Genomic DNA, 25,769 nt, shown 5'->3' on the forward strand with positions numbered 1-25,769 from the left:
TTAAAGACCAGGACTTCTATCCCTAAGTGAGGACTGCATACATAGTAGATACTTAAGAAAATACTTATTGGTTTACATTTAGATCAAATTGAATTAAACCGAATTTAATATCAGAGATGAAAGAATAATGATAAATAATGATAAAAAAGAAGTCAGCCCCTTTTTTTCATCTCTCTCTCTCTGAACTGGCCTAGTACCTGGCACATAGTAGGCTCTCAATGAATGTTTGCTGAATGAATGAAAATCTTTATATTAAAGTAATGACCAATTACTGACTCTAATGCCTGTTGCTTAATTGCATATAAAATATTCATGTTCATGTAGAAAGATAAAATAGTAACACCCAATTCTGCCAGCTGTTTTCCCTTTATTTACCTTTAGAATGCCTCCTTACTCTAAATTTATCTACCATCTTCGAAGCTATTCATACATGTCTTATTTTTAAGGTACACTCATAGTAAATTGGCAAATTATTGATTATCCATAAAACACATATAAGAAAGGTAATTTTAAACTGATTTGAAAAAGTCCATGTGAATGTGGGATATATATATATATGAAATCTCCCCACACTTCTCTCAAAATATTTAATTCAAATTACAGACTGTACTATGTATAGATAATACTTATTTACATTTATATTCTTAAGGTTCTGGAAGAAACCAAATATCACTCTTTAGGCTTATAGGTTTATCTTTGAGCTTAATTTAGACAAGTGGCTTTTTCCCTATTATACTTATCCTAGGTCTTTTTAATGGATATGTGATATGATAGTCTGTGTCCAAGCTTACCTACAATTTCTTTTCTCAAAAGACAAGGCACATCTGCCACCTGCTCTACTCTGTGTCCCAGCAACAACTGTCGAGCAGCATAAAGATTGATTATCAGTCAAAAACCATTGCACAACACCAGATTTTGGTGGGTTAAGCTTGCTGATCCAGCAAGAGATGGTGTGAAATTTTCAGGAGTGTGTGCCAACATTTTGGTGCTAAAAGAACAGCAGTGCATGTCACAGTGAAACACAGCCAAAGATATGCAGACAAAGCAGAGAAGTTTTTTGTTCTGGACTTGGCTTTAGAAAGAGTAAAAGAGAAAACAGAAAGTAGGAGGAAATTAGTTTGTACATTTAAAAATCATCTACTATGCTAGTCATGTGTGTAACACTGTTATTTTAAGCATACATGTCCAGGAAAATTTCTAAGAAGTTAACTATAAATAATTTTTATACATATCTTCTATAATACCATTATCATATGAAAGGCAAGTATTTCTTATTAATAAAAGTAATCAAGGATCTTAAGGAAACACCCATTAAATATACATTTAAAAAAATAAAATAGTCACAGAATCCTTTACCCACAAAGACGCATGCTTTTACAGAAGATGATTTATATAAATGATCCAATGAACACAAAATAAAAGCAGCCATAGTTTAAAGTTAAATCAAGATTTGAAAAATATACGGGTCTATTTTCTTGCACACGTAATTTTTAGTGAGTATTGTAGCAACAAGTTTCTTTACCTTGAACCAAATTACCTTGAACTTTCTACTAAATTCAGGAAATTATTTCCTGATGATCAAGTATTTTCAGAGAGATAGAAATCCTACAATCGTCTTATATAATAACATTAATAGAGGAAGAATTTTCATCACCTCATCTGTAATGAACTCCAGAATTACTTTTCTTCCACTTATGCAATTACTGCCTAGACTTGTCCTTGGTTCACTAGCTTTGTAGCAGTTGCAGAAAGAAAATACTTCTAATAAGGTATTAAAAGTATAGGGGAATATAGCAGTTAGAAACACTGAATTTGTATGCCGAAGTTCTTATGTCATTTAAATGTAATTACCATATACAGCACTTAATAACAGACTATGGTAGGACATGCGTGTAAGAATATTCCTAGATAGCATTTTCATTTCTTTCTTAAAATGCATTATTTCCCACTGAAAAAGGAAAAATATTTGTTTTATTTTAGAAAATCACATATCTGAAATGTTAGAAACAATGGACTTTTAAAAACAGAACTTACCAGCAAATATATCTAAAATACATGTTATATTTTGTGCATATATTATATATACATATAAATATAAATTACATATGTATATACACACATTGCAAGATTTAAAAAGTCAAGCTGCTGCATTTACCTTATGAAAAATTTTGTTAGGAAAATTGCATATATATATAAGAATTATGTGTTCACTCTGACTACATTTTCATAGCCATGTTAATGCTCTCTGAAAAAAGACCAAGAGTCTAAATGAATAAATGCTACTTGAAACTTTGAAGTATTTTCTGAGAGAATAAATCTAATGAATTATGTCTGTTGGGTGTCACAGAAACTAAACAGTAAATTCAATAATCTCTGATTTAATTTATTATATTTTCACCATTTAACCTCCTGCAGGCTCCCTAATGTCTATTCAGATCTATATTAAATTAAGCACCAATGCTAATGAAGGGCAATAAACGTGGCTGTCAGTGGATTTTTCTTTCATTAAGCACATTATCCTCTTACTGAGCTGCAAATGCGTAAACATTAGTTTTGTTAAACCATGCAAAAAAGACAGGATGAAAATCATTTTTTAATTGCACCCCTTAAGCAATTTACTGTGGGTGGGGGTAGGGTATTTTTTTTCTTTTTTACCTTTAATTTTTTTGAATGGATCTAAAAAGGGCTCTCCTGTTGAAACATAAACGTCGGCTTCATGGGGTATATCTTCAGGTTTGAGGGCTTCAGTGCCGTCTGCCAAGAACACTCGTCGTGCGGCCATGTTCAGATTCAGCTTTTTTGTGCACTCCTCCAGCAACTAGAAGACAGCAAGCAAGAGGTAAGAGAAAGTGATTTAGCACAAAGAAAGCAACACATTGCCATGAAACAAAAGGTGGTAACAATGAAAACAGACACCCATTGAGTCACTGGCCAAGTTAAGTAACTCAAGTAACTCCACCAATATTTTTTCTAGCACTTGAAAATATAAAATAAAAGGTAAATCACAGCACTGAGACAAACTAATGGTTGTCTAATTTTAGTCCTTATTCTGTCAGTTTAACAACTCCACAAGATACAAAGCTATTGTATCTGTTTAAGTCAATATACCATTTACATATCAATAAAAAAGAAAGGAATAAAATACCTGTGAGATCTATGTATATATAAGCAATTTACAGATTCATTACTGAAAAGAAAATTTTAACAATAAATATCATCTTTTTCATTTCTTAAATTATAAAAAGAGTAAGGGAAGAAATAAAGCACTGAAAACTTTTGAACACTATTTACCAAGGCGATGGTTGGTACTGTAACTTTGGTAAAGACTGTTCTAGATCCATTTTTGTAAGCTGTTACTGTAATCACTTCAGGATGAAGTTTGCGTCTTTGAGACAATCTATGCCAATTCTGGGCTGGCTGAAATTTTAAAGAGAACTCTGCAACTCTGAAGGAAAAACCCCCCACAAAATTGGTACGTTAATTAGTAAAAACATTTAAATAAATATTATCCTAGACATTTTTTATAGACATCAACCCTAATGATTGTTCTCAAGTATTCCTTGAAAAAACTTTTTATAGGCTAAGATTGTCCATATCTACTTAAATATTTTTAGAAATTTAACCCAGGATAAGTCTGCTAAAACTGTTCATGTAAAACACCTATCTGGCAATAAATGATTTTTATCAATTAACTTATAAAACACAACACTCATATAGAAAAAATTATATGTATACATGCTGTGTTCCTGTTAGAAAACAAAAAACAGTAACATAGTCCTAACAGCATGAAATAGTAAATGGCTAAGATCTTCCCTTAAGTTTTCATGTTTATCAAAGTTCTTTGATTTTTTAAAAAGATTTGAAATTCAAATACTTTCTTACTCTAAATTTCTTATTCTAAAGTTAGTTGTAACTGCCTTCATCTCAAATTTGTTTGCAGATAGAAAGGGAGGATTTCTAAGTTTTGTCTTCATTCAGAATCGCTTTCAACTCATTATCTTCTCAACAAAAGTAGCACATGGCAAATGACTAGCATGTCGTATTTTTTATTTCAGAGTTCTCTAACTAAACCTGTTAATTCTTAATGCCACAGAAACAAAGTAAACATTTTGAAATAAAAACTTTAGGTAAATTAAAATCACAATATACCCGCCTAATCAAACATATGAAAATAATGGGAATATCAGTCTCTTGGTTTGATTTTTGCGTTTGCCAACATTTTCTTCTATCCATTAATTCTCAGGTTAACAGCTTATGATAACAATCTTGATGTGAAAATATATACACAAACTGGTTTTATGAGTTTATTTCAATTTGATTTTATTGCAAAATACTGATTAAACACCAAAGTATGCATTTCTGTTTTAAACAAATATCTGGTAAACAGATATTTTTTATAGCCTAGCCTGATTCTCCTTCAAGTATTTTTTGCTGAGTTTCATATTATCCACATTGAAGTGTACTTCATGTTTTCCACAAGTGCAGTTAGCAACATTCTACTCAGGTGCTTTCGAAGAAAAAAATAAACAAAACAAAAACAGAAACAAAACCCTAGAGATGTGTTACATTTTACTGTCTGAAATAGTCAACTGAATCATTATAAATTCTGCTCAAAGGAAAAAGCTTCAGCAGTCGGTTAAAAGAACAGAGAACAGCTTTGATTACCTCAGTTGACCCACTGGAGCACTGACAGGTCTGTTTCTCTTGGATGCTGATATAAAACAAGAATTGTTTTTACTGTTTGATTTGTAGCGATATGGGTCTGATATTTCATCATGGCTATGATCTGATGCTGTTTGATGTGTGGAGCAATCTTGAAGTCCTGACCCTTCCGATACTGCCGCTGAATGTAAAAGTCTGTTGGGGCCAAACTGAGGCGGCAAATAATCTTCAGTAGTTTTAATAACTGCTTTTGCCTGGGATGACATAAACTCTCTGAAAGAAACAATTCCATGGAAGAATACAGTGAATTGATTTGTAATTACTTGTTAACTACCCCATGATTGCTTGTGTGCTATGTTCTAGACAAAATACTACACACTTGGTCATTACTTTGTTAAGTCCTTACAACATCCCTGGAAAGTGGGCACTATCTGTATCCCCATTTTACAGATTTAAGAAACTGTGGTTCAGAGAGGCCAATTAACTTGACAAAGCTAACATAATCAGGAAGCTGACAGGGTGGGAAACTGAACCTAAGTCTATACTAAAATAAAGCCCACATTCATAACCATTAAATTGAATTGCTTTACTCTATTAAAGAAGAAAGCTTGTATGATGCTTGAAACAATGCAACTAAAATTTTTAAATTCTCAGATTTCACTTATTAAAAACTAGCACTCTGCTTAGTACTAGGAAATATTAAAGTTAAAGAGATGTGGCTTCTACCCTCAAGAAACTTGCAAACTATCCCCTTATAAAGAGAGAATAAATGCTAAGTAAGCCACTTAGAACTATGGCTTTGTATTAACTATAAATGTAAAATGAATTCCTTGAAGGCAAACTTACATTGTCTGGAATAAAATTGATAAAGGCTTCATAGCAGACTGGGATTAGGGTGACCAACTCATCCTGGTTTGCTCAGGGCTGCCCTGGCTTTGGCCCTGAAAGGCACACACCCCTAGAACTCCCTCAGTCCCTCAGTCTCACACAATCTGGGATGGCTGATCACCCGAGCTGGTGGTTAAGCTGGAGGAACAGCATTTAGATGAACTATGATGTTTGGACAGGGGACCATAGGACCTGTGACAATATCTAAATCTATGTAAATGCCAAATTAGGAAGATGGAATATATGGAGAATTTGCTGGTATGATAAAATGAAACAAGCTTTAACATAGTTAAATTTTTATTTAACATATTAAATAACATATTAAATTTAATATTTAACATATTAAAGAATATTGAGCTGTGTGATGATTAGGCATAGAGGAGAGCAAGCTTCCATGTATTATTTCAGTATTCCATGTATTTGTTATTTGTATTTTTATACAAATAAAATCTGCTTCTATCCAATTTGCTGGTTCCTCAACAGTTTTTTTGTTTTTTTTAAAGATTTTATTTATTTATTTGACAGAGATCTCAGGTAGGCAGAGAGAGAAGAGGAAGCAGGCTCCCTGCTGAGCAGAGAGCCCGATGTGGGGCTCGATCTCAGGACCCTGAGATCGTGACCTGAGCCGAAGGCAGAGGCTTTAACCCACTGAGCCACCCAGGCGCCCCTCCTTAACAGTTCTTATACATAATGTAATATAACCTCACCCAACCGTGCAGTTATAAAATAGCATATGCTTAGTGTGGAAAGCTTGGCATAGCCAGCCCTTCTCCCAAACTTTTCAGATCCACCAATGTCATTATAGTCACAATTATTTCTTCTGGTCTGTCCTCTCTACATTCACAAATGTGTAAACTGGCTGATTATTTCTTCTGAAAGAATGGAAGAAGGTCAATGGCCACAGGGAAAATTGGTGTAGGTGTGTGGATGAGAGTTGACACAGTGGATCAGTAAAGCTGAAACACTGGGATCCAAGCAGTTGTGTTTGTTGTTATCACATTTCTATCCAAGTCTGTCTAGAACTGACCGCAGCTCTAAGGAAAGGAGTGGTCTTCCCTTCACTCTGAGGATCTAACCAGGTTCAGAACTTTGGCAAACAGCCTTTTGAATTAATTGTTGGACTTTAGCTCTGGCAGTGGTGAGACCTCCCTTTGGGCCACCTGGGCTACCTCAGATTTTGACACCAGCAGTCGTGTCTCAGTGCTAGTGTTCCTGCAGCGAAAGCAATGGAACTGCAAACGGCCACCAAGCTCAACTTAGGGGAAGAGCAGTAAACAGGCAGGAGGAAAGATCTGCAGATCTCATAAACAGTTCCCAGTGCCCATAAAGAGTCACTTGGAAAGCAAATTCTCATGTAAAGAAAGAAAAGGAATTCTCTACATAACGCAGAATGGTGTCCTTTCTTAAAGATTTTATTTTTTTAATTTTTAAAATTTTAAAAAGATTTTATTTATTTGAGAGATAGAGAGCACAAGCAGGAGTAGGGGTAGAGAGAGAAGACGACTCCCCTGGAGCAGGGAGTCCAACTTAGGGCTTGATCCTAGGACCCCTGAGATCACGATCTGAGCTGAAGGCAGATGCTTAACTTACTGAGCCACCCACGGGCCCCAATTTTATTTTTTTAAAGTAATCGCTATGCCCAATGTGGGGCTTGAACTGATAGCCCTGAGATGAAGAGTCACACGCTCTTCAGTTGAGCCAGCCAGGTATCTTTCCTTTTTAATTAATGCATTTTGTTTATTGTCAAATATTTTTATAAATATCCTAATGATTTTATATAATAATCCATTATCACACCACTGGAAAGTGAAAGTTGTTGTTGTTGTTGTTTTTCTTTTTCCAAATTTCAAAGTTTCAACTGCATTGATGGGAAGGCAAAAGGCAAACTGAGGGCAAAACTGGAGCTGACACCCCACAAAGGCCACCCCCCTTAGGGTAGGATATGTCTAACATTCCTCAGGCACTAGTGATGGTCTCAGAACAAAGGTAGGGAGAAACAAACTGTCAACTGATAAAGATCGCAGTCATGTAGGATGTGAAACTCCACTATTGTCTGTAACTGTCTTAACAATTTAGAAGAAAACCACAATCTTAATAACAGCTAGACCACCAAGAACCTATAGACTCAATTTCCTGGAGCCCTACTGTCACCTTCACCTCCACAGGATAGAAAACCCTATATAATCAGTCACTTCTCACAATTACAGCACAGCTCTCTCTGCTCACGGATCCTGTCCCAGTGCTCTAATAAAAACATCTTTTTGCACCATAAAATGCCTCACGAATTCTTTCTTGACCATTTTGCTCAATGACCCTGCATCATGTGTCATACCTTTAATTCAGTATCTTGCTTTTTTTTTACCTAAATACTGTCTTATAACCATTTTTTAAGCTGCTATAAGATCTTTACAGATTTTACTAAAATGTAAAATTTTATCAAATAATTCTACTTATATCTTGCCTTCCTTAATCTAGTCATGTAAAAGTTAGTGTTTTTGTCTGCTGGCATATCTTCCCCCTAACTTCTTGTAAGAGCATGGGCATCCTTTAGGGAAACTCACATCCTTCTCCCTCCCAACTCCACATGATTCTGGTAGGGTTAGGACAATAAATTATATAAGATTTACATGGTAAATGGTTAAAAGAATTAAGTTAAATATAGGATTTTACCATATTTATTTATTATCGACTTTTCTCCAGTAATTTATGTCAAAAAGGGGGAGAAAAGGTAGGGTTTTTTTTTTAAGATTTTATTTATTTATTTGACAGAGAGAGAGATCACAAGCAGGCAGAGAGGCAGGCAGAGAGAGAGAGGGAAGCAGGCCCCCTGCTGAGCAGAGAGCCAATGTGGGGCTCGATCCTAGGACCCTGAGATCATGACCTGAGCTGAAAGGCAGAGGCTTAACCCACTGAGCCACCCAGGTGCCCCCAAAAGGTAGTTTATTATGTGAGAAAGTTACTTTTGGCCCACCATCTGTAATCTTCAGTTTTGATTTGTTTTATCAATGTTGATGACAGGTTTGCACTAGTTCTTACATACTATTAAACTCTTCTTTCTTATAACAGTTGATGTGTTGCCTAGTCTTTGGGTGTGAGAAGATAATCACAGAACTGTTTGGCAAAGCTAACTTGTCCTACAAAGGGAATTAAACCCACACACATGGTTTGCTAAATGAATGCTGGAAATGAGGGTGTGAGGACAATTCACCTCAAACACATTTGGGTTTCAAGTGACTGAGCTTGTTACTAGTATACACAGAAAAAAAGAAAATAAAAACATTCCAGCAGGGCACAAAGAGAATTAAAAGACCACTCATTGCTCTTCAGAATATACTAGTTTAATATACTTAAAAACAACTCCCGTACAAGTGCTTATTATTGTGATAGCATTGTATGGGAACAGATGGTAGCTACACTTGAGGTGAGCATACTATAATGTATAAACTTATCCAATCACTACGTTGTACACCTGAAACTAATGTAACATTATGTGTTAACTATATTCAACTTAAAAAACTGAAAAACAAAGACCCCTGTCTGGCTCAGTCACTCTTGATCCCCAGGTCATGGGTTTAAGACGCATGTAGGGCATCAAGCTTACTTTAAAAAAAAAATTACAAAACAACAACAAAAACCACAACTCCAGTAGAGTGCCACATTTTTTGACTCCGCAACCTCATCTATCCTTCTGGGCCTAACTGCTTCCTCTTCTTACATCATTATTGCCTAACCTACCTCTCTTCTCCTCACTCCTCATGGGTTCTGTTAATTCCTCTATGTATCTCCCCAATTCTGTACCACACTACTTTCTGAAGACTCTCTATGACTCACATTCAGTGACCCCAAAAGTTTAACTACATCATTACCCAGGTCAGGATACCATGTTGGCTAGACTTCTTAAGCTAGGCAATTTAGTAAGTCACTGGTAATCCTATGGATGGCAAAGTACCTGTCAGTGGCCCAAAAACTATGGACAGGAGAGCAGAATAACAACATGCAGAGGGCTTTGAGTAAGATGGAGTCTCAGATGCATGCAAAGAGAGGTAACCATACTTGGCAGAGGACTTGCATGGCCTGTCTTGTATACCAAGATAACAAGAGACATTGTATCGTGAGATTGGAGAGGCGGGCAAAGGAGGTAGCACTACACTAGCAGCAGTGAACCAGTGGTGCTCTTTAGTAGACTAAAGTAGACTAAGTAGACTACTAACTCCATGTAAACTACATATAAGTTACCATAATTGTAGTCTCCCGATTTGTCTTTCTTTCTCTTATTCCCCTCACATTTTTCTTTGAAAGATCTTTTTGCTTCCTTTGCAAAAATTTCTTAGAAATCCCAAGACATTCAGATTTATTAAAGTGAACTTCCTTTTACCTCCATATTTATATATATCTTCACATAGCTATCTTCCTCCCAAAGTTTTTGCCTTCTGAGAATTGAACTCTATATTCACATAGTTAACTCCTTCACCAAGACAGTCTTTGTCTTTCAAGAATTTAGCATATTATCTTACAATTTGTTTCCTTTTTTCCTATGTATTCCATGTTCCTTTTCATTCCTTTCTTGTTTTCTTTCAGATTAAATAACACTTTTAATTATTTCATTTTCCTTTCTATCAGGTTGAATGTCCTACATTGTTGAACCTTACTTTTAATGGAACACTAGCTATTACAGTATGAATCCTTGTCTTACTAAAGATTAATATAAATTACTAATTAATTACTTTCCAGACAATACAAGAACCTTAGAATAGATCATACCCATTTATTGTTGCTTCCTTGGGCCGGTAGTCTATACTTCCTTATTCCATTTTTCATGAATAGGTTTATCTATCTTTCATGGGTCCTAATTTTATGCAGGGAACTCAGCTCCAAAATTCTGCCTTGCATGGACTTGAGGCTTTGTATCCTATCCTTCCTGTGATTCTTATAAATAATAATTACATAAAATTTACATTATAATTTCTTTTAAAAGTCTAGATTTTGTTACAACTGTTTTTTACAAAATTTGATGAGCTGAATAGCAGTTTTCTTGGACTTTGTTTTTCCCAGATGATACTGAATTTAGTTGAATACTAAGGTCACTTTTATTTATTAGCTTATCTTTAGTCTCTGTGGATGGGTGTAAGAATACCATTGGATTCTTAAATCATCCTTTATCATAAAAAATAACCTCACTTTGTCCTCACTGTTGAGGCTATCTACCACATTCTGGAACCTGAGCTAATTAATTATAACACAGATTTTCTTTTCAACACTTCTATCTCAGTCTTATTAACTTGTCCTGGAAGTCTATGATGTGTCTCTACATAAATCTTTTATTATATCTGTAAACAACCCACATATGTATGGATTTCAAATTGTTCCTTCTTTAGTAAGATTTCTATGCTACCTTCGTTTGTGGGTTTTTTTTTTTTTAAGATTTTATTTATTGATTTGACAGAGAGAGAGCACAAGCAGGGGGAGCTACAGGCAGAGGGAGAGGGAGAAGCAGGCTCCCCACCGAGCAGGGAGCCTGAACTGGGCTGGATCTCAGCACCCCAGAACCAAGGGTAGAGACTTAACCTACTGAGACACCCAGACGCCCCTCTATTTCCTTGCATATAGGAATGTGTTTCTTTCCTGTGTGTTCACATTTACACTGGTAGATTTGAGAGCTGGAATCACTATACTTCATTGATTATGTCCTCCATCTAAAATGCTAAAATGCTATACCTCAATTTCTGTCAAATATTCCAATTCATCACTGTATTATTTACTCCTTTACCACTGGTAAAAAGCATTTTTTCTAGTCTAAAACCTAAATTCTACTATATTAGGTTGGTACAAGACAATCAATCACACTACTTCAAAAATATAACTTCTTGAAAAATAACTGCTATCTATCTATCATCTATCTCTATTAGTTTCCTATTGTTGGGCACAAATCACCACAAATTTAGTGGCTTACAACAATACCTATTTATTATTACACGGTTTCCCTGGATCAAGAGTCTGGGCTCAGGACTCTATGCTCAAGTCTGGGCTCAGGACTCTCTGCTCAGGATCTCATAAAACTGAAATCAAGGTGTCAGCGGGGCTGCAGCCTCACCTGATGCTCCCAGTCTTTTTCCAAGGTCATTCAGGTTTTCCCAGAATTTAGTTCCTTACAGCTGCAGAACTCAGTGACTATCATCTTCCCTGAGGCCAATAGAAACTCACCTTTCTGACTTTTCTGTTTCTGCCCTCTAAATTCTCATTTAACAGTTGATCTGATTCAACTAGGATAATTTCCCATTTAACTCAAAGAGAACCAATTATGTACTTTAACTACGGCTGGAAAAATCTTTTACCTTATAATGTAACCTCATCATGGGAGTGACATCTTATCATATTCACAATCCTACCCACACTCAAGAGGAGGGAATTATCTCAGCCGTATACACCAGGAAGTGGGAATCTTGGGGGCCATATTCAATTTCTGCCTACCACAACAGCTATACAATTATGCAGTTTTCATTATCCATTTTTTATACCAAATTGAGATTCTGATCTTTTATTTTCTGGAAAATTTAAATACAAGTACTTAAGATTGAATTTTGTCATCATTCAGTACTGAGGATATTTAAAGAGTGTGTCACAGATTTTGATGACAAATCCAAAGAACTAAAAAAATGCTTTGAGAAATGGCATTTTTATTAGAATAAATTACTTCCTAAAGAGAGTATTTTAAAGGAGGAGATATTTACTTGGATGTAAATGTTCTGTATGTTTCCTTTAAACAACATCAGCAACATTACTTCTGAATTATTTTATTTTCAGTTATTGGAAAAAACTATTTCTTTTAGCAATTGAATAATTCTTGAGAAATTAGGTCATTAAAAAAAGAACAAAAAATGTGATGAGATGTGTCTACATATATTAAACTATGCATATTTTTAAGGATTTTGTGTGTGCTGAGATGAAGATGAAATAAAACATGTCAAAATTTAACCTTAAAGCAGTATGGAAAAAAATATCAGTTAATTAAAAACTGTAACAATTTAGGTAAATGAATCCTTTTTTAAAAAGACTTTATTTGGGCACCTGGGTGGCTCAGTTGGTTAAGCAACTGCCTTCGGCTCAGGTCATGATCCTGGAGTCCCGGGATGGAGTCCCACATTGGGCCCTCTGCTCGTCAGGGAGCTGGCTTCTCCCTCTGCCCCTTGCCCCTTTCACGCTCTCTCTCTCTCTCTCTCAAATAAATAAAATCTTTAAAAAAAAAAAAAGACTTTATTTACTTGAGAGATAGGGAGAGAGAGCGAGCATGGGGTCAGGGAGGAAGGGGGAGAGGCAAAGGAAGAAGGAGAAGCAGATACCCCACTGAGCAGGGAACCCCAAAAGAGGGCTTGGTCCCAGAACCCCGATACCATATCCTGAGTTGAAGGCAGACACTTAATCAACTGAGCCACATAGGTGCCCTGGTAAATGAACCTTTTAAACAATTTCTTTACATGATATAATGGATATGGTAAGTCACAGAACTACAAAGCTGAAAGGTACATTAGTAGATTAAGCTTTTATCTTTTTCTCAAACACTACTACACCATGTCTATGTATCGGCTTTTTATCATAATCAAAAAGATTGTCAAGGATAGATCTTATACATTGTAGAATTTATAGCCCTCTTGATATTCTAGTTTACTATTTAATTATACTTTACTTTTTGTAATTTTTGTTAAATCTGGTTTACAATTTTTACTTCACAAGTAACAACTAAGTAAAGATCTGAGGTCCAAAATTCTAAGAAAATATGCTCAGAGAGGAGTACACAAAATGATAGGCCATGATAAGATTAAAGGATATAATTCTAGTTTTGACAAGAGCAATTTTTCTTCCCATTTCTCTGCTTTAATAGCATTAGTGGGTCTTAGTGGCTTTTCATACCAATTTGAGGAAAACTAATAAAATCATACTTGTCAATCTCCTATTCAAGGACTTCTACCAGTTGGTGCAGCTCATTGCTCCTCTGTAATATTCTTCAGCTATAATTATACCACACTGCCCTCATTAGTTCTAACCAGTCTTTTGCCAATGGGTTTCACTCAGCTGATCTATACCCATTACTGTACAACTTTCAATAAGCAGGTATTTAATAAATATTACTCTAAACTCAGTGATGACATTTTCTAGAACTCCTTTCATAATAACAATAATTGTCTAGTGAAAGAGAGAAACGTTTACAAATAGTCATGCATATGAATTTACAATTACTGTGATTAGTACTGTGAGGGAAAGTCCTGGTTATTATGGGGGAGAAATTCAGGGGTTAGGGGAATAGAGGAGGCCTCAACGAAGTTTCTCAAACTGACAAGACACATGAGAGGAGTTAATCCTACTAAATCCTAGTCATTACTTATTCTAAATCATCCTCCCAGGTCCTGTATGAACTGATACACTAGCTTGCGTATTGAAGTGTTTGCTTCATGATTTGTTATGTGATTTCATATTCCACTCTGCAAGGGTAAGAACTTTGTTATGTGTCTTTTACAATTCTACTAGAACTCAACCAGTAATTGATATGCAGGACTTATTCTTTGATAATTATGACATCATGCCAAAATGTGTCACAAAAATGCCATTGACAAATACTTTTAGAAGTAAAATATAATAAAGCCAAAGCCAAGAGTTATGTCAAGTTATGTCAATATTATTTATTCAACAGTTATTCCACTGATTTTTCCTGAAAAGAAAAGCCTCAGTTATACTTGAGGATTCATCCACTTTATATGCTCATGGTAGGTATCCCCTGATCAGCTCCAGTGGGTAAATCCTCAGTGTCTAACACCATGATGATAATTATATTTCCCTTGTCCCTTGCAGGTTAAGCAATCAGCTTGTGATTCAATTTTGGCCAATGAGACTTAAGGCAAAGTCATCTGGGGAAAGGTTTTTTGGCCTAATAAAAAGAAATATAGGAATGCCTGACTGGCTCAGTCTGTAGGGCATGGGAATCTTGATGTGGAGGTAGTGAGTTCAAGCCCTATATTGGATATAGTGATTACTGTAAAAAATCGTAAGAAAAGAGAGAGAGAGATACATGATCAAATATCCATTTTCTTTAGTTGGACACTGTTGAGTGAACATGTAATAAGTCATCTTACAAGTAGGAGGAGTTATACCCAAAGATCTAGCCAATATTCTGAGGATGGCAGAGGGAAAGATCCAAAGAGCCAGGCTCCTTGAAAACACCAATGAATTTAATTCTAGAAGTGCCTTGCATCTGAGGTTCTTATTATGTAAGATAATGACTTCTTCCTCATTTTCCTTGTTTTTAAAGTCGCTTTCAGTTGAATCTTCTGTTACTTTGTGCTAATAGTAGCCTAACATACAATCGCTTCTTGAATCACACTTGCTTCACTTTTTGTTTTATTCAAAATCTTTACTAATTTTATAATGGACTAAAGCATAAACTAATATGGTATTTTCTAAACATTTTACTTCTACTTAATCAGGAACATTTTGCCAGAAACTTCAGGATAAGCATAAAATGACACAGAGTTTTTATTTCCCTGCTCTTTGAAAACAAAGCATCCTTGGTTAATTTGGATTTCTATGGGAGAAATCTCCATGTGGCTAATAACTCTATTCATAAGTAGGAAGTCTGGCTACTTTGACAGATCACGGCTAAATAACAAACATGCAGGTCTAAGTCATCACACAGTTTAGATACGAATTCAATAGCAGGATAATGACAGTTGCCAAGGATTTATACTTGCTGTCGCTTCATACCAGTGTTGGCTGTTAAAATGTCTCTTTTTCTTATACAGAAGCCATAGATTTTTTATGGATAGCGATTACGTACAATATACAATGAAGTATATCAAATCTAACAACCACTCTTTAGCCTCTCATTACTTGGTAGTCTCTTTGTTAAATGTAGTCAACCATTTTCATCTAAATTATTTATTTATACTGTATATTTGACAAGCATATCTTTCTCACTTTATATTCTTGCAGCATATAAACCTTCATGAAGAGTTATTTTTTTTAATATTGTCATTTGTAAAATTTATCTTTATCCTATTCCCATTTTAATGGTAATTAAACTCCCTAATTGGAATAAATACAAATAAAAAATGTAAACATAAGGGAAAATGACCCTAAGCACATTCAATAATAAATCTCCAGCTTAAAATACTGAAACGCAACTGATAAAAGAAATAACCCCACATATGTTTGGTGACTGTAACCCGCTATAAAATCCCTGGAGTACACAAAGCACAAAAATTTCATTAAATTTCATCATAACCTTTTTCCTACTTGATGAAATGAATAACCTAAAGATATAAATAACTTTTTACAATTACTAGATAAAATGTGATTTAAACATCATAGAAAGTAAATAATAGAAGTTATAATAATAAAAGTGAACCGTTCCCCCCAAATTTTATTTCCAACAGCAGAAGAAATTATATTTCTAGCTTGGCCTAGAAATTTAGGTAAGAGTATCCCAATTGCAGAGCAATTCCAGTTATTTTATAACACATATATGTCAGATTTTTACTAGCAACTTGATGATTCCATTTTAAAACTGATTTCAGTACTTATCTAATGTACTAAAAATAATTTCTCCCACAGGGAACTAAAAGAGTTGGCAACACACTCAACTGCAAGCAGGATTAAAAAATACTTAACTTTCTATTATAAAAATCATGAAATTATATCCTTAGATGATCATCAGCTAAAAGTAATTAAAATATTTTATGTGTGGGATAGAGAGCGATACTAATTTTTTACAACATTCTCTTAATTTTAAAATGCAATTGTAGTTTAGAAATATTCTACTCAGATTCAGAAATATTTTCTATAAATATGACAGAACTGTCCATAGATACCTGTTATCAATAAATAAATAAATAATTCTGCCGTCCATGTCTCCAAGGCTGGTGTCCTGCTCCAGGTCACTTGGGAATACCTCAGACTACAGCTAGGTAGGAAAAGTTTCTTATTGTGCTGCTTTCCTGGAAGTAGCCATAGGAATTAGGCTACTAATTCCAAACATCTGACATCCTAGTGGTAAATCATAAAATGGGAGGATCAAACCTTCTTTGGCACAATATGTTGAACTCATTTACACTGTTGGTGATTAGTTTTCTTGCTGGGGAAAGGATCCTGGCACAGCAGTTTTCACTCTATTACAAAAAAATACAATAGAGTGACAAAGGAAAAACATCGCAAGAACACAAGAGAGAGGAGAAGAGTAGATAATGTGAATTCAGGATAGAATAAATTAATAGCATCAGGTAATAACATGAGAATAAAGTGACCAGTCACTGTATGGCTTGCAATGAATAGATTTAATACATGTGGGCATATTTTGTACAATGTACAGTATGTTTAGTGAAAAGAAACATAATCTCTTGTGATATAAGTAAAGGAACAACAAATTGACTATATTTTAATAATTATTTCTCATAAATCACAAAGATGTTGGAAGAAATGCGGCAAGGAAAACAAGAATGAGACAAGAAAAGTTTTAACCTCAATCAGGGGGAAAATGTCTTAACTCACAGAGAAAATTGCCTCTCTCTCTCTGATAATCATATTAATGCCAAAGGATCTTAGATTATTACCCTGAGCCTTTATGAACTTGACCTCTTTCAGGTTGAAACTCATCATTTTCTTTTTCATGAAAGTAAAAGATCTCTGGGCATTGTCTTTGACTTTCCATTAGATTACGAAGAAAACGTTTACTTTATTTTCTAGGTACATCATAATCAAAGTTGATGGTAATAGGTAATAGTGGCAAAAAAGAAGTCAGGATTCAAACAAAGAAATATGAGTAGTACACTGAAATAAACTATTAAAAAAAAAAAACAGGTAGTAGGAAAGTATCACATGAAAAGAAAGACTGACATTTAAAAAAAAGGACAAATAAAGCCAGACTTAAAAAGAATCAGAATCAAAGAAAGAAAATGAGAAAAAGCAGAAAAAACTGTATAAATGAAATTACAGTTAACTCTAACAAAAAAATAAAGAATCTAAAAATACACAAAAGATAGCTGGAATAAAAAGTAAATGTAGGGGCACCTGGGTGGCTCAGTTGTTGGGCACCTACCTTCAGCTTGGGTCATGAAGCCAGGGTCTTGGGGTGGAGCCCCACATCGGGCTCCCTACTCTGCGGGAAGCCTGCTGCTTCCCCTTCTACTCACCCTGCTTGTGTTCCCTTTCTCACTGTTTCTTTCTCAGTCAAATAAATAAATAAAATCTTAAAAAAAAAAAAAAAAGAAGTAAATGTAGTACTATTTTAAAGAGGAAAATTGGTAAAAATAAATTCTAAAGGGAATAGAAATGTGTAAATACACATTATGTTAGCAATGACATTTGTAGAAAGAAATAACTAAAGGTCTGATTTAGAAATTGTTATCCATTGTCTTATTGGAAAGACTACTCTCATGAATAATTTACATCTCTACAGTATAACTATATTAGGTAATGATGCTCTAAAAAATTATCTATGCATATAGCTAGTACACCATGTAAAGAACCTCAGACACTGCTAATATGGACTCAGAGGTAAGGGGAATAAAGCAAAACAAAAATTAGCTAAAAGTCTAGATTTCACTTTCACCTAAATTTACCAACACACAAAAAACCAGTTTTAAGATATAAATGTAACATGGCATTTTCATAAGAGATTAACATAATTCTTAATATATTAATATTTTCTTCAGTGCTCTTATAGTATATGTTTTCTATTTAACGTTAAGAGTATGACACCACATTTGGCCAGACGATAGTTTATCAACACCTGATAGGGGCACCCAGGTGGCATCACAATTGGTTAAGCGTTCAATTCTTAGTGTCCGTTCAGGTCATGATCTTAGGGTTGTAAGATTGAGCCCTGCCTCAGCTCTGTGCTAGGTATGGAGCCTGCTTGGGATTCTTTCCCTCACCCTCTGGCCCTCCCCATCCCTCACTCCTTCCCAGTGTGATCTCTCTCTCTCTCTCAAATAAATAAATAAATCTTCAAACATGCATACACTTGGCAGATACTTTTTCATTCTTTCGCTTTCTAATGGAGAAAAAAACCCAGGAAAAATATCTCTGTTTCCTCTGCTTTGCATTTCTGAGAAGTGTGGTAGAATACATAGTTAAAAGTTCTTGCTGTGGAGTTAGATCTTCATGGGTTCAAACCATACGTTCTCTACCTATAAGCTCTGTGATCTTGGTCCAGCTAATCAACCTATCTAGGTCTTTGTTTCTTCACTGGCAAAATGGAAATATTCAAATACTACCTGCCTTATATTCCTCCCAAGGTTGTTTAGAGAACTAAATAGGTACAATGCAGGTTAAGTGTTTAGTATGGTGACTGACACAGAGCAAATATTATCTGCCTCATTATCGTTTTTATCATTATGCTACTGTCCAAGTCAAACTCCAGGGATAATTTCTGTTTCTTGCGTCATCTATCTTTTTTCTTCCCATAGAATAAAGGAAATTGGAGGGCTCCAATCCAGGCAACAACCTTCATAGCCCATCATATCTCTAAGTTATTATTGACATCGTCTCTACAAAATATTGAGCATTTACATAGACAAATTTTTGTAAGTACTTTATCTCCTTCAGGATTCAGTTTAAGCTGCTGAAATAATATTCTTACCTTGGTAAATCTTTTGAAATACATTTGGAAATTGGGTGAATGGTATCTCCATTGAAGGTGTCTTCAGCATTGCTCTGCTGTGATACCTTCATGGCTTTAGTCAGAGGTGATAAAGAAGACTGAGCAAGTGATGCTCTGTGATCATCTGCTTCTCTTTTTGCCATTTTCAGCTAAAAATGAGGTAGAATAATATTTAATTTAAAAGATAAAACCTTCCGGGGTGCCTGGGTGGCCCAGTGGGTTAAAGCCTCTGCCTTCAGCTCGGGTCATGATCCCAGGGTCCTGGGATGGAGTCCTGCATTGGGCTCTCTGCTCAGCAGGGAGCCTCCTTCCCCCTCTCTCTCTGCCTGCTTCTCTGCCTACTTGTGATCTGTCTCTGTCAAATGAATAAATAAAATCTTAAAAAAACAAACAAACAAACAGATAAAACCTTCCAGAGTTATAAATTGAGGCTGGACATTAATCACAATTTATTTCTCATCATGGTCTAAACTACACAGCAGTTGCTAAATGTGAGATCTCATGATAAAAACAAAACAAAACAAAACACCAGAGATAAAAGCCTAAAGGAAAACAGAAGTATGAATCTAAGTCTTTGAATGGTATAATCCTGGGACACCTAGCTGGCTCAGTCGGTACAGCATTCCATTCTTGATCTCCAGGTTGTGAGTTTGAGCTTCATGTTGAGTGTAGAGATTTACTTTTTTTGTTTTTTAAGATTTTATTTATTTATTTATTTATTTATTTGAGAGAGAGAGAGAGAGAAGAACAGAGGGGAGGGGGACAAGCAAATGCCAGGCTCGATCCTCCAATCCTGAGATCATGACCTGAGCTGAAACCAAGAGTCTGATGCTTAACTGACTGAGCCACCCAGGCACCCTGGGAATGCAATTTTAAATACGTTTATCAGCACCCAGGCGCCCCAAAAAATAACTCTTAAATAGAGAAATAGTTTTACTTTTCACTTATGCATGATTACAGTCCTAATCTTCACTAAAAAAGGCAATCATTTTAGTGATGGTATAGTTTTATTTTCCATGTAAAATAGTTTCAGGATGCTTTCTGGTAGAATGAATTATATATGTGTGAAATCATTACCATTATTAAATGCAATATTTCTTCCATAATGTTACTATATCAACAGTACTATCCTCACTAAAAGTAGAGCATCTAACAGGTTAAGTAGAATATGCAGAATATAGTAAGTTTTCAGACAACGTTCATATACATTATTAATTAAATGAAACTAATTGTTAGGGGCGCCTGGGTGGCTCAGTGGGTTAAAGCCTCTGCCTTCAGCTCAGGTCATGATCCCAGGGTCCTGGGATCGAGCCCCACATCGGGCTCTCTGCTCAGCGGGGAGCCTGCTTCCTCCTCTCTCTCTCTGCCTCTCTGCCTACTTGTGATCTCTGTCTCGCTGTCAAATGAATAAATAAAATCTTAAAAAAAAAAACAAAACTGTAAACTATTGGGCACCTGGGTGGCTCAGTGGGTTAAAGCCTCTGTCTTTGGCTCAGGTCATGATCCCAGAGTCCTGGGATCGAGCCCCACATTGGGCTCTCTGCTCAGCGGGGAGCCTGCTTCCCTTCCTCTCCCTGCCTCTCTGCCTACTTGTGATCTCTGTCTCACTATCAAATGAATAAATAAAATCTTAAAAAAAAACTAATTGTTAATTAGAAATTAAATAAATAAAAATGTGTTAATATAAATTTGACTGACACTACTATGGTATTTTACCAACTACAGGTAAAGATACTGCCTTATATTTTATTAACACATGCATAGTTTATTTACTGATACACTGAAAAACCACTATTTTTTTTTAACTTTCCATTTCTTAATCATTTTACATGAATATAAGCTCTCACTCATGCCCACCCTTAGACCTGCTCTTCTACCCTTTTTTTTTTTTTTTTTTTTTAAAGGCATTCAAACACACAGTGGTTATAGGCCTGGACTCTGGAGCCAGAGTGTCTGGGTTTAAAGCTCTACTGCCCACTTAAAGGTAACTGTGACACTTTGGACACATCACATAACACTTTTCTGCATCAGTTTCTTTATTTGTAAGAAAGGATTAAGAATAGTGGCCACTCCATAAAGTTGATGTGCTCCCACATCGTAGGTAACATGTGTCAGCTAAAAGAAGAGGAAAGGTTTGATGGTCTTCAAGTTAGGGTAATAACTATCAATAACAAAACAGAACATGGGGCTTTCCCAAGCGGCAAGTAAGTGTGGATAGTTGTAAACAAGAAAGCTTAGAAAAGACTTTCAAGCATAAAAGATAAACATTCTGTAGAAGAAATGCAATGGGAATTTGAGGAGAGGAGCACCTGGATGGCTCAGTTAGTTGTGTCAGCTCAGGTCATGATCCTGGGGTCCTGGGACTGAGTCCTGCATCTCAGTGAGGAGTTGGCTTCTCCTCCTGCTCCTCACATTGCTCGTGAGCATGCACACACTCTCTTTCTCTCTCTCAAATAAATAAAATCTTAAAAAAGAGAGAGAAACAACTGTACTGTAAAACAAAACTATGAGAAAAAAGATGTGTGCATGCACATGCATAAGTGTCATGTCACCACCAACCCAAAAATGTACCCAAATCTCTAGATCTAACTTCTAATTTGTGAGAAATGGGGAAGGTAGAAAAACATGTTAAATGACATGACACTGAAAATAAAGATGGAGAAATGTTACAAGTGGAAAGAGACTAAGAATTATATCAACCAAACACAATTTGTAAAACTTGTTTAGATCCTGATTTGAGTAAACTAACTTTAATAAGACAATTTTTTTGAGAAAATTATTATTATTATTTTTAAAGATTTTATTTATTTATTTGACAGACAGAGACCACAAGTAGGCAGAGAGGCAGGCAGAGAGAGAGAGAAAGAAGCAGGCTTCCCACTGAGCAGAGAGCCGGATGCGGGGCTCGATCCCAGAACCCTGGGATCATGACCCGAGCCGAAGGCAGAGGCCTTAACCCGTTGAGCCACCCAGGCGCCCCTTTTGAGAAAATTATTGACATGGAACACAAACTGGGTATTCCAGATACTAAGGAAATTATTTTATTGGATATGAATAAATGGTGTTGTTGTTATATTATTTGTTAAAAATTTATTGGGCACATTTGTCTTCATTAAGCTATTTGTTACTGGTTACAACACTCAGTTTTGGATATTAGGGGTAATGGTATTATGACAAATGGGGGCACCTGTATGGTTCCATTGGTTCGACATCTGACTCTTGATTACGGCTGGGGTTGTGATCTCAGGGTTGTGGGATTGAGCTCATGTCAGGCTCTGCTTGTGCTCTCTCACCCTCTCTCTAAATAAATAAATAAGTAAATAAATAAATTTTAAAAACCTTAAAAAAATAATGACAAAATAAGCATTTCGTGCTTGTAGTTTAAAAAATATTATCTATTAGAAATACAAACCAAAGTATTTTTCTTAAAAATTTTATTTACTGGGGCGCCTGGGTGGCTCAGTGGGTTAAAGCCTCTGCCTTCAGCTCAGGTCATGATCCCAGGGTTCTGGGATCGAGCCCCGCATCCGGCTCTCTGCTCAGTGGGAAGCCTGCTTCTTTCTCTCTCTCTCTGCCTGCCTCTCTGCCTGCCTCTCCCTACTTGTGGTCTCTGTCAAATAAATAAATAAAATCTTAAAAAAAAAAAAGATTTTATTTACTTATTTGAGAGAGAGAGAGAGAGCACACTAGAGGGGGGAGGGGCAGAGGGAGAAGAGAAGACGACTCCCCGCTGAGTAGAGAGCCTGATGCAGGGCTTGATCCCAGGACCCTGGGATCATGACCTGAGCTGAAGGCAGATGATTAACCAAATGAGCCACCCAGATGCTCAACATTGCTTAGGAGTGTCATCATCCCATTTAGTTTCTTACCTTGTATAGCAGAATTGAATATTCAAACTCACATTATATGGTCCCTTCTAGTGGGCTGGACATACAAGGAAGAAAGGAAAGCATGCATATATGACAAGAAATATATATATATATATGACAAGAAAACAATATAAGACAAGAAAACAAGAAGTATGGAATTACCATCATCTTAAAAGGCTTCATATCTACTAATCCACTACTGGGTATTTACCCAAAAAAAACCACCAATTTTTGAAAAAAAATGAAGCCCTATGTTCATTACAGCATTATTTGCAATAGCCAAGGTATGAAAATAACCCAAGTGTCCATCTATAGATGAATGGATAAAAATCTATCCATTGATTAATGGATTAAAAATATGGAATGGATATTACTTTATTTATATAAATTTATATAAAGGAACATTATTTAACCATAAAAATGAATGAAACCTTGCCATTTGCAACAACATGGATAGACCTAGAGGATAAAATGCTAAGTGAAATAAGTCAGCCAGAGAAGGAAGAACATATAATTTCACTCATATATGGATTTTAAGAAACAAAACAGGGAGGCCTGGCTGGCTCAGTTGGTGGGGCATGTTACTCTTGATCTCGGAGTCATGAGCTCAAGCCCCATGTTGAATATAGAGACTACTTAAAAAAAAAAAAAAAAGAATGAAACAAAATAAATGAACAAAGAAAAAAGAGACAAACAAAAATACGGACTCTTAAATACAGAGAATAAACTGGGGGTTGCCAGAGGGAGGTAGGTGGAAGTATGGGTGAAAGAAATAGAGGGGAGTAAGAGTAGAATTAACTTGACGAGTACTGAGAAATACATACAATTGTTAAATCATTATAATGTAAACCTGAAGCTAATCTAACATATATTAATTACACTTGAATTTAAAAAACATTACTCCTGGGGCGCCTGGGTGGCTCAGTGGGTTAAAGCCTCTGCCTTGGGCTCAGGTCATGTTCCCAGGGTCCTCGGATCGAGCCCCACATCAGGCTCTCTGCTCAGCAGGGAGCCTGGTTCCTCCTCCCTCTCTGCCTGCTTCTCTGCCCACTTGTGATCTCTGTCTGTCAAATAAATAAAATCTTAAAAAAAAATTACTACTTATATTAATACTAAAAAATGAATATGCTTCAATAGAAGCATAAATCTAATGAAATATGAACAAGATCTGTATGAGACATACCTAAAAGGCCCTGAAATAGATTCACATAGGAATAGACCCACCTTTATCTTCGACAAAGGAGCAAAGTCAATACAATGGCATAAACTTTTTAACCAGTAGTACTAGAGCAACTGTACATGTACTTGAAAAAAAAAAAAAGTATCTAAACTCACACCTCATATCCGTCACAAAAATGAGCTCAAAATGAATCAAGCTAAATTTAAAACAAACTATAAAATTCCTAGAAAATGAAATAGTGCAAAACATAGATGACTTTGGATATGACAATGACTTTTTAGCTATAGCACCAAAGGCACAATCCATGAAAGAAATAATAGAATAGACTACTTCATTAAAATTAAAAACTTCTGGGACACCTGGCTTGTTCTATGCTACCAGAATTATGGGTAGTGCAACAGTTCTTGCATATTCTTATCACTTTATTATCCCGTCACCCATTGTTATGACAAACAAATCAAGTTTACTTAAACATAAAGAAGGCATCTTTGTGGTCTTCCAAATGTGTTTTCCCTAAAACCACTTTGCTAATTCCTGATCTCATCATTATTCCATTCAAACTATCAGATATTTATTAAGTACCAACTATTCCCAGACTCTAAAATAGACAATGAATTCAATGTTGAACAAGATAACATTATTTCTCCATTAGCTAAATTTTCATTAATGAATATAAACACTAAACATCCTATTAAAAACATCTTATTAAAAACAATTATAAACATCCTATTATAAACATCCTATTAAAAACAATTTGAATGATGATAGAGTTACTACAGAAATAACCATATTAAGATTAGAAGAAAAAATCTAAAAAAAGAAAAGCCTCTTATAATCTCTTATCCTTGGAGCTAGTCACTATTATAATTTTTGAATATTTGCTTTCAGGCTTTCATCTTTGATTTTCCAGAGATACAACCGTTTCTCTTTTTTTTTTTTTTTTAAAGATTTTTAAAAAGATTTTTAAAGTCTTTTAAGATTATATATTTACTTGAGAAAGAGAGAGAGCATGTGAGTGAGCACAATCATGGGAAGGGGCAGAGGGAGAGAATCTTCAAGCAGACTCCCTGCTGAGCGTGAAGCCCAACACAGGACTTGATCTTGTGACCCATGAGATCATGACCTGAGTGGAAACCACGAGCTGGACGCTTAACCAACTAAGCCACTTAGGCACACTGAGATACAGTCTTTTCTTGTTTTTTTTTATTTTTTAAAGATTTTATTTATTTATTTGACAGAGAGAGAGAGAGAGAGAGAACACACAAGCAGGGGGACCTGCAGGTAGAGGAAGAGGGAGAAGAGGGAGGGAGGGGAAAAGAAGAGGAAGAAGGAGAAGCAGTCTCCCCGAGGGAGCTGTGAACCCCATGCAGGGCTCAGTCCCTGAACCCTGGGATCATGACCTGAGTCAATGGCAGACGTTTAACCAACGAAGCCCCCAGGCGCCCCTATATCCTTTTCCTTAAACAAAATTGTGACCATATTAAATATAGTTTATGTACAGTTGTATTTTCACTGAATGAGAATA

At 35.6% G+C, this 25,769-nt stretch overlaps 1 protein-coding gene across 1 annotated transcript in view; it reads right to left on the reverse strand.

The window, feature by feature from the left end:
* The window catches only part of LOC116858603 (doublecortin domain-containing protein 1-like), a 95,542-nt gene that overhangs the window by 54,315 nt on the left and 15,458 nt on the right, over window positions 1–25,769 (reverse strand). The window contains exons 4-7 of the mRNA XM_032843445.1: window positions 19,175–19,344; window positions 4,666–4,935; window positions 3,292–3,445; window positions 2,656–2,818 (exon numbers count right to left, since the gene is read on the reverse strand). Of these exons, the coding sequence (XP_032699336.1) occupies window positions 2,656–2,818; window positions 3,292–3,445; window positions 4,666–4,935; window positions 19,175–19,338 (751 nt within the window). The 5' untranslated portion in view covers window positions 19,339–19,344. The remainder of the gene's footprint in view (window positions 1–2,655; window positions 2,819–3,291; window positions 3,446–4,665; window positions 4,936–19,174; window positions 19,345–25,769) is intronic.

This window comes from Lontra canadensis, unplaced genomic scaffold (genome assembly GCF_010015895.1).
Source record: "Lontra canadensis isolate GAN:19392208 unplaced genomic scaffold, GSC_riverotter_1.0 scaffold140, whole genome shotgun sequence".
Lineage (NCBI taxonomy): Eukaryota > Metazoa > Chordata > Mammalia > Carnivora > Mustelidae > Lontra > Lontra canadensis.